Here is an 11,033-nt window from a genome sequence, read left to right as displayed (position 1 = left end):
TAATTTTTTACAAACTAAAGATTTAGATGAGTGTTTAAGAAGTTTAAATTTAAAATAAGATAATTATATAAAAAAATACTGATTTATAAAGAAGATAAAATAAAAATTAAAATTTTCAAAAAAAAATTCTGATACGATAATTGCATTCACTATTCAGAGTTGCAGCATCAGACCGAGTTTTTTTTTGTGTGGATAAATTGGACGGCCTTTAATCTTAAGCATTGTTTCAAACCGAGTTTGAGGAGAGCGACATGACTCATAGAGCATACATTTTTTTGGGTTTGACTCATGGGGCATACATAGGTAGCACAAGAGGGGATACATTTTTTTGGTCCTTCATTTGGTCCTTTAACTAGACTGTATTGTGTAAGTGGAAAATTTTTGGACCCTTTCTGTTTTGAGGCCCTTTGTTCTTTTCTCACAAAATTTGTATGTGCCTATTCTTCTTTGTGTTTTTAATAACGGGTGGCCATGAGCCCATGACCAACAAAAAAAAAGTGCAGTTATTTTCAAAGGCTTTAATGATTTAATTGTAGTGACGTGATAAATTTAAAAATATGGTACCACAATAAAATATCAAATAAATAATGATAATAACAATTCATTTTTCTAGATCAACTTAACTTAAAAAATAATTCATAGCCTCTAAAAAACATAAGAGAAGTTCATGACATCACAACCTCACAATATATGTACTATTCTAAATATGTGTACTAAAGTATGATCTCTAACTTAATTTTTCTTGCAATTTATGCTAACTTGAGTGTCAGAGTCTTTGCAGAAACATCCCACTATTGGAAATGACGAACTCGAGACATTAAGAATTCGGAAGAAGAGGTTGATGACAACATCGTGTCTTCAACCTACTCTCTACAATTTTGTTCAGATAACTTTTAAATTTAGAAGAGCAAAAACACTTCAAAACAATTTATTTAGACATCAAAATGTGATTGCAAGTACTAACCCTGACTCGTAAATTTAGACGAGGCGAGATTCCGAACTTTCTTGAAGGTGAGTTCTAAAACCTTTGAACACGTATAAACTTGCACAAAACAAACTTGATCAATCGATATAGAATAACTAAAATTTTCAAAATACTTATCATATAAACGTGTTATTGTTTGTGCCTTTTGATGAGGTTACGAACTAAGAGGATTCGAAGATCTTAATCTGACAGCGTTGAAATCAAGTTGAGAAGGTAACCTGCAAGATACTCCGATACTTAAGTCAATAGTGTTTTAGGTGATAAAGTGAATAGTTCGTTATCTGCTAAGTTTTTCTTTTCTCTTTTATTACATCTCTTCCATATAACCGCTATTAGACCTTTACTGCCTTTAATGTACACATTTAATGTCATGATTTGATAGTTTGTAAGTTAATGACTTTATTAATTTTAATGATTTAGTCATTATCTAGTAACGTGATTTTCTCATTTATTTGTATTCTTGTTATGTATTATTGTCCAGAATAACTATATATATAAATTAAGATATATAACTATTTGTATCTTGAGCTAATGATACGAGCTTGAGAGTTCAAGGGGTTTGGAAATCCTACTCCGCGTAATGTCAGAACCAGGTTGGGAGAGCAACTTAAAAGACACTCCGATGATTAAGTCAGTAGTATTTACTAGTGTTGGGGTTGTGTTCAAATTTACCTACTGAGCTCCCTTTCTCTTTATTCCCTTTTTCCAGTGTAACGGCTTTCCAGACATTTACTGCCTTCAATATCCGTTTTGAATGCTGTAATTTGGCAGTTTCATGAGATCACGGCTTCAGTAGTCTTAATGGCATATCCATTTGTTTATAACATGATATTTTCTCTTTACTATGATGTCGGACACCTGATCTTGTCCAGAACAGTGCCCCAACTCAAATTTCTTAACTCAATGACTTTGTTGAGAGGACCCGAGTTTATGGGATCAGGCTTAAATAAATAAATTTTATTTATAAGTTTTTTAAGTGCAAAAAATCTTTAAGAGATTTTTCAGTTTCCTTCGTGCAGGGGGTAACTCTCCCCGGTTTACGAACTGTCGGGTTATCACCTCTTTTTTTTCCCATCAATCAATGCCTCATTAAGTGTCAATTAAATAACTCCACTTTTAACTTCCACTTTCATGTTTCTTCGAAACATTTCTTTTCCTCAAAAAAGAAAAGAAAATTCCTAAAAGATTTCCTTCTTCCTTCCTCTCGGTCTTCCTTCCGAGTGAAGAGTTACCAGCTTCTCGCAAATACTAATAGTTAAGTTTCTCAATAGTGAACTAAGTAAGGTTTTTTCTTTTATTTTTTGAAATTTCATCCGTCGATATGTGTATCTTGTTTGAAAATTTTCTTCATGAACCCTTTGCTTGTCATTGTCACATGCATTTTCCCCGTGTTGATATAGTAGGGATACCACTATTTTAGTTTTTTTCTAATCCTAGTAGTATTGATTTTAGGTTTTATTTACCCTATTTCTGAGTTTTGTGCACCTTTCTGGGTTTTCAAGAATTTGGTGTATTTTCTTTGAATTTTCTAGGTAAACTTCGAAGCTTCCTCTTTGTAACATAGTGGTGGTGCCCCTATAGGTTTTTCTAAGATATCAAGAAAAAAGGTAGTTGCAACTCGTAAACATGTTGGCACCTCAACTAATTTGGACACTGAGCTTGAAGTGGATATTTATACTTTCTTGGTACTTGCCAAGATGCCCTTGGAGGACACTTTTTCTCGAGTTCGGAGATTGCTCCTTCGCTCGACAACTTATGTCTGAGATGTTGAGGTGGAGATCTCGAATCTTCGGGCCGAGTTCACAGTGAAGGATAAAGAAATTTCTAATGCCAATTCTCATGTTAAGAGCCTGAGTGCTGCACTTGCTGTTCTACAAGAGGAGTAGATCACCCTCCGAGGTGAAATAGACAACTTGAAAGGGGCGAAGTCCTCTTTATATTTGAAAGTAGAGAATATGAAGAAACAAGTTTCCGAGTTCATGACTCAGATTGAGACCCTAGATACATCAGTCAAGCGAGATGACCGCGCTGCTGTGGATGGGATTTTTGATGCTGAGCAAAACATCCGCGACCAGATCAGTCTTATAGCTCCCGACTTGGACGTCTCCAAAGTCAACGCTTTCAAGAAAGTGGTGGGTGAAAAAGTTGTAGTCATTATGTAATTTCTTTTTGAATTTTATAAGTGTTTTGAGTTAGGAAATTCATATTACCTTGAACAATTTCCTATTTTCCCGGAGTTTGATTAGCTCTTTTGTGAACTTTCTAAACTCTAGCTAAGTTGTTATAACTTGTGATGTTATTAAATTTCGTAATTGAACTTGTTATTTCTTACCATTTTTTCGATATCGACATTAAATGCTTTTAGTTGTTACTTAGCTATTTTTATCATTAAATGCGCTTTATTGCTTTACTTAGCTATTAATTCGGCTTTAGCACTTGATCGCATTAAGAAATATCAGATAAGGCCGTTAATTCGGCTTCATCACTTGATTTCATAAAGAAATATCAGATAACATACGTATGTAATTAAATAACAATTAGCCAAGTATCAAAACATGTCGTATTATTGATGAAATTTGAATACAAAATTTTCGAAAATAAAAGAGGCCTCATTAAAAACCTACATTCTTAGGAAAAGAGTGCCTTTATTCTGTTCACGGGAAGCCTTAAGAATAATACCTTTTTCAGATGAGTTGCATTCCATATTTTCGGTACTTTGGAACCATCTAAATTCTCTAGTTTGTAAGCCTCTTTGCCCATATTCTCTCGAACCCGGTAAGGCCCTTTCAAAGTTGGAGCCAACTTCCCCTGGGATTCCGAGGTTTTGGTGTTGGATTTTTTAGTACTAAGTCTCCTGTTTCCAAACTCCTTGGCCATTACATCTTTTGGTGACTCTTTGCTTTAATGCTTGTTTAGCTAGATTAACTGCTGCCCTTACTTCATCAATTTGGTCAAGTCCTTCATGATGTTCTAATCTCTCAAGTAGCATTTTTGGACTGGGCTCTCTAACTTCCACTGGAATTACTACTTCTTCTCCATAGGTAACTCTGAATGGCATTCCTCCAGTAGAAGATTGGGGCGTGGTGCGATTGGACCATAACACTGACCACAACTCGTCAGCCCATGACCTTGAAGCATCATCTAACCATTTTTTCAAGCCCTTTAGAATTATCTTGTTTGCAGCTTCAGCCTGTCCATTTGCTTGTAGATGCTCCACTGAGGCAAAGATTTGCCAAACACCCAAACCACTTAGTAATTCCCCCAATTTACAATCTGTAAATTGCGTTTGTTATCCGTGATAATCGCTTATGGAATTCCAAATCTTGTGATGACCTCCCTTCATACAAACTTCCAATATTGAGCTGAGGTAATGCTTGTTAGTGGCATGCTTCAATCTATTTTGTGAAATAATCTATGGCCACTATCAAGTATTTTACCTGTCCAGGCCCTTGAGGAAATGGGCCTAACAAATCTAACCCCGATTTTGAGAATGGTCTTATCGGAATGACGAATACGAGTTCATGAGGTGGAGCCTGATGGAGATTCTCATAGAGCTGGCATTTTTAACATTTCTTTACATACTTCATAACATCCTTAATGATAGTGGGCCAAAAGTATCTGGCTCTAACGACCTTTTGAGCCAATGACCTTCCACCCAAATGATGTCTACAACATCCCTCATGGATCTCCTGCAACACATAAAGTGTTTGTTGAGAATTCAAACATTTCAGCAAGGGTTGTGATACGTCTGTTTTGTACAACTGCCCATTTATTATGGTATACTTAATTATTTTTAACTGCAGCCTTTTAGCTTCTTTAGCATTATTAGGCAAGATTCCATGTTCTAAATACATGTATATAGGATTCATCCAAGTACTAACGTTGCTAGAATGTGAAATCGTAACCTTAGCAATACTAACGGAAGGCTTTGTGAGCACTTCCTATATCAAGCTTTGATTCCCACCTCCAGGCTTAGTACTTGCTAATAATTTAGACAACACATCAACTCATGTGTTTTGTTCTCTTGGCACATGCTTAATACAAACAGAATCAAATAATTTTACCTCCTCTTGTACTTTTTTGAAGTACTGTTGTAACTGTGGATCCCTTGGTTGGTATTCGCCATTGACCTGGGACGTTACAATCTGTGAATCACTGAATACAGTGATTTCCATTGCTCTGACGTCCCTAGCTAACAACAATCCTACAAGCAAAGCTTCGTACTCAGTTTGATTGTTAGAAATGGGAAAAATCGAATTTAATGGACGCTTCAATCGCCATGTCATCTCCTTTAACTAGGATGAGACTGGCCTCACCATTTTTAATGTTAGATGCCACATCTACATGAATTTTCCATCCCAAGTTCTCAAAATCGGGTGAGTCATTTCCATAGTTCTTAGAATCGAACCGGTGATCGAATCGATCAGGCTACTGGGTCACTGGTTCAACCGGCTAACCCGGTCCCACATAAGTAAAACATATAAACTAGCCAAAAATTTAAAACTTAAAATTCATGTCTTCAATAACATTTTAATAAATATTAAGTCTCAAATTCTAAAAATAAGTAATACGAAAATAAACATAAAATTTGTTAGTACTATTACATTAGTATCTCAATTTAACATAATAAAAATAACAATTCATGGATTATATCCAAGGAGTAATTTCAATGGCCCCATTCAGGATCAATTTTTCCTCTATTGCTATTTTTTGGATTCTAATTATTGCATCAGGAGTTGATCCTTGTTCTTGAAAAGTTGGTATTTCTAATGGTGTATTTGATGAAGTCATCCTAAATTCCTAATCAACTAGGACTAAATGACTAATCTACCAGCAATAATAATCTACTAAGAATAATATACAACAGCAACCAAATATAACAACAATATATTACATATAACAAGAATATATTATAGCAACAACATAAAACAAAAAATTAAATAATCTAACAGAAATCAACAAGTTATAAACTTATAATCAACTAAATATACTCAATATAGATAATCAACATCATTAATCAATTAATTCTAACTGAAGTACTAAATTATTGAAAATTTGAAAGACTGAATAACTTAAAAAAAAATTACATACCTTATGGTTGATGCACCACCGTCAGAGAAGGGAGACCAGAGAAGAAGCATGGCGTCGACGATGATGACAGGGACAATTAGACGATCGGATCGGCAAAAGGAGGATGACGACGGACACACACCAGCACAAGATAAGAGGCAACAAGCCGAGCTACATAGGGGCCACCGAGATGACGATTCTGAGTAGCAGTAGCCGATGACGTCGCACCGTTTAGTGGAGGTGGCGCTGGCTGTGGTCGGGACCGTCAGATGGTGCAAGAAAGGCTGAACCTGAACGGGTCTCTCTCAGTCTCATCCGTTTAGAGTTTGGGACTTTGGGTGTGGGAACTGGGAATTGAGTTAGGGTTTCAGGCTTTCAGCCTTTCATTTTTTTAAAAAAATGGAAACGACGCCGTTTCACTTGAAGAAAAAAAATTAGTCTGAACCGGTCTGGTTTTATCAAACCTGTTGGTTGTCGGTTTTTGTCAAACCCTGATGGTTCAAACTGGATCTTGCCGGTTTTTTCTTTGTCCGGTCAGCTAGCTCATCCAGATCAGCTTTGTTACCGGTTCAACGGGTTTTCGGTCCGACCGAACGTGGCTCATACTGTACATCAAATTGAGACAAATCTATAGACGAACTTACCATCCGACCTGCCAAGTCGGGTTTTGCAAAACTTTTTTAATCCGCTGGTCGGTTCATACAATAATTAAATAACTTTGAAAGTACTGACATAACCAACATGCTGATGTGAGCAGAGCAAAAGCTAACTTTTCTAGTTTCAAATATCTTAGCTCAGGACCTTGAAGAACCTTACTAAAAAAATAAACAGGTCGTTGGCTTTTACTTTCATCCTCTAGGATTAAAGCTGAAGCTATAATCTCCTCAGTTACAGCAAGTATAATTATAAGGGTTTTCCAAGTTCCGGCTTTGCCAGTATGGGAGGTGATGATAACAAGTTTTTAAAATGTTTGAAAGCTATCTCACACTCTTCTGTCCATGAAAAATCCTTACCTTTTTTCATTCAATTAAAAATCGGCTTCACCTTTTCAACTGAAGCACTCAAAAATCTTGACAACGCGGCTAACCGACCTGTGAGCCTTTGCACCTCTTTGAGATTTTGAGGACTCGACATATCTAGTATAGCTTTACATTTTTCAAGCTTAGCTTCTATACCCCCTTTGTGTTACCATAAAGCCAAGAAACTTATCTCTCCAGACTCCAAAAGCACATTTCACTGGATTTAATCTCATTTGATGAAGTCGGAGGCTACTGGATATCTCCTTCAGGTCGGCAATCAAGTCGAAATCTCTTTTAGTCTTTATCAGCATATTGTTAATCTAGACTTACATTCTTTTTTATTTGTGTCTTAAATACCTTATCCATCAGTCTTTGATAAGTGCTCCCTGCATTTTTCAATCCAAAAGGCATTATAGTATAACAATAAATCCCTTAAGGGGTAATAAAAGTGGTTTTGTCCTCGTCGGGCCTTTGCATGGGTATTTGGTTATAACTACTATAAGTATCTAAGAAACTTAGAATCCGATATCCCGAGACTGAATCAATCATGTTATCGATGTTAGGTAAGTGAAAACAATCCTTTGGACAGGCTTTGTTTAAATCTGTGTAATCCACACACATACGCCACTTCCTATTATATTTTTTCACCATTACCACATTAGATAACCACATTGGATACGTTAATTCTCTAATGAATCTAGTATCCAGCAACCCTTGAACCTGCTTCTTGGCCTCGGCAGTTCGGTCGGACGACATCTTCTGACGTCGTTGTGCAACCAGTTTAAAAGTAAGGTCAATAGCAAGTTGGTGAGACATGAATGTGGGGTCAATTCCGGGCATTTGGAAGGTTTCCAAGCAAATAAATCCATATTACCTTTCAAGAAGTCCTGAAGCTCCGACTTCAAGGGGTAAGGCAAATCCTTGTAGATCATAATGTATTTTTCTAAAATGTCATCAATTTGAAAATTTTTCAAATTCCCATTAGGTTCCGGCCTCAGTTTCTCTTGAACTCGAGAGTCTAAGTCGACCAAAAATATTCTAGTAGAATCTTTGGCTTTATCCCTTAAAGTTAAACTTGCTTTGTTATATTTAACGGCAGTTGCCCGATCTTCCCGGGTTGTGGTGGCCCAACCTTCGGAGGTAAAAAACTTTATAACTGAGAATTTGGTTGAAAAGAATGCACGGAGGTCATTTATTGTTTTCCTCCCAAGGATCACTTTATCAGCCGTTGAATCCTTTAGGACGACAAACTCGGCTTGTACCACCCATACGTCTGGACCTTCTCCAACTGTAAACAGGAGGTCGATAGCTCCATCGGGCTTAATGTAGTGATCTCCTAGACCTAATACACCAGGAACATGTGACTTCAGGTGCTGATCTTTTAATCCTAGCACGTCAAAAGCATTTCTGAAAAGTAGATTTGAGTCTGCTCTTGTGTCAACCAAAATTCTCTTTACACTTCCATTTCTCAATTTTGCAGTGATTACTAATGGCTCATCATCTTCTGTTGTGTCATACTGAAATACTTCCGCAGTGAATTGCATGGTTGGGACGATGGTGACCTTCAGTGTCTCCGAGTTCACAACTTTTACATCTTTCTTGNACGTTTACTATGACTTGAGTAGTATCATCTTGGACTTCTATAGTCCTGATATTTCGAGAATTCCTAGTCCCGATCTTCATTGTCATTTTGTCGTCTAGACAACTTGACATGCTGAACAAACTCAGGGAGCTTCCCATCTTGAATTGCTTGCTCCAATGTATCCTTTAAATCAATACAATCCTCCGTCCTGTAACCATAGGACTCATGATAGTCACAGTATTGTGACTTATTCAAAGAAGCCCTTGGCCGAATTTGCCTTGCTCTTGAAAGGATACTCTTGTGAGACACTTGCTGGTACACCTTTGTTAACGACGCCACCAGGGGTGTGTATGTAGAGAACTTGCCAACCCGGGGTGTAGATGTCTTCGAGGTTGAGGATTGACCCGAGCTCCCAGCCTTATTAGATGATGGGGCTAGGTTTTTCCTTTTTATAGAGACTACCCTCGAGACATCCTCATCTTGCATATACTCCAGGGTGATTTGATGGATCTCTTTCATGGATTTTATATCCTTGGAGGTTAAGTGTCTCCTGAAATCTCCTTCTAACAGACCAACAATGAGGCATAGACACACGACTTCGAGAGTTCGTATGTTTACCTCCAACAAAGCTTTATTAAAACAATCCAAGTAATCCTTGATTCTCTCCCCCATTCTCTGTTCCACGCCAAGTAGTGAGATCGAATGCTTGGCTTGAATTTTTCTTGTGGTAAAGTGTGCCAAGAACTTGGTTTTAATACCGGTGATGAAGAGATTAAACCAAAAGGCAGTATATTAAACCAAGCCATTGCTGGGGCTGACAACGTCACCGGAAAAACCTTACATTAGATAACATCTCCCACTCCTTCAAGGTTCATCCTAGTCTCAAAGGCATCAATGTGCTCCTGAGGATCCAACTTCCCTTCATACTTTAAATCTGTTAGCTTGTCAAAGTGCTTAGGCAGACGAACCTGGAGGACATGGGAAGAAAATGGAGTCTGGCCCATAATTAAATACTCCTGGGTATCCCTATGCCTTTTAGGATTCGGTCTCCTTTGCGGAGTTTATAACGTGGGTGATCGAGATTCGTCCCTCTCCCGTCTTTCACCTTCTCGACGCTCGTCATCGCATCGTGGTGACCTTGTGTGCCTTTGAAGTGAATGGGATCGCTGCCGATTGTTATCCTGTTGCTGATCAATGACCTTCCGTAGGGTTTCCTTATCATGACTATGATCTCCATGTCCTATGGTAACACGACTCCGAGACCTGGACTGTCTCATTTGTGATCGCTCTGCCAGTCGACGTTCCAACTCTGCCAGGTAGCGCTCTAACTCCTGCATTCTGTGGCGCATTTCTTGCATAGCGTGAACGTAATCATCCCCTAAGCCAGCGAAGTGATGAGTCCCTGCGTTTTGAGTTTCAATGTTATGCGCTTTAGCATTGTGGATTTCTGGTTCTCAAATCCCGGGATTTGATGTTCCTCATTGGTAGGAGGAGTGACATGTATTTTATGCCCATCCTCATGGAATTGCTCCTTGAAAGGAGTGTTCGGATTTATTACTTAGTGATATTTTGATCAGCTGTGGTTCTAATTTTGTAAGATCTCCACAATAGCATCAAATATTCGTATCTTGAGCTAAGGATATGAGTTTGAGAGTTTAAGGACTTTGGAAATCTTACTGTGCATAATATTAGAATCAGACTGAGAGGACAATTTGTAAAAGACTCTTTATACTTAAGTCAATAGTATTTATTGGTTTTGGGGTTGTAGTTCGAATCTATCTGTTGAACTCCCTTTCTTTTTATTCCCTTTTTCCAGGATAACGGCTTTTCAGGCAGTTATTGCCTTCAATATCCATTTTCAATGCTTTAATTCGGCATTTTCATAAGATCACGACATAGTTAGTTTTAATGGCATATCCATTTGTTTATAACGTCATATTCTCTCTTTATTATGATGTCGGATGCCTAATCTTGTCAAGATTAATAATTTAAATAGTATCCTTCAAACACTTATTTGCGTAATTTTTACTCTTTATATTCAAGTGCTTTTAGTGGAATTTAACTACACTTATGATTCAAGTGTCTTTCAAGCCACAAAGGTTATTAATTAGTCAATCACATATCACAAGGAATTGAATGGCTTGGCAGCATGAGTTTCATACTTTCATGTAGTCATCGGATATTCTCCTTGCAATATGAAATGGTTTCAAATGTCTACGCTTGGGAAAGATTAGGAAGTTACTATAATTAATAAGTTGGTTTAATTGCTTTGTTATTTATTATGATTTCGTTAAATTTATAATTAAATTTTTATATTTTTAATTGAATTTTTATGTTATTTTTATATTCGTAATTAAGAATTTAATTAAATCTTTAA

The 11,033-nt window shown here is 37.1% G+C and overlaps 1 protein-coding gene across 1 annotated transcript; it reads right to left on the bottom strand.

Annotated features, from left to right (window-relative positions):
* LOC107613307 lies at positions 8,741-9,328 on the bottom strand. The gene has a single exon (XM_016315256.1). The coding sequence runs from the start codon at positions 9,326-9,328 to the stop codon at positions 8,741-8,743; it is 588 nt and encodes a 195-aa protein (XP_016170742.1).

The sequence above is a fragment of the Arachis ipaensis genome, chromosome B01 (assembly GCF_000816755.2).
Source record: "Arachis ipaensis cultivar K30076 chromosome B01, Araip1.1, whole genome shotgun sequence".
Lineage (NCBI taxonomy): Eukaryota > Viridiplantae > Streptophyta > Magnoliopsida > Fabales > Fabaceae > Arachis > Arachis ipaensis.
Note: the sequence above shows the minus strand (reverse complement) of the source record. Positions and strands in the feature narration are given on the sequence as shown.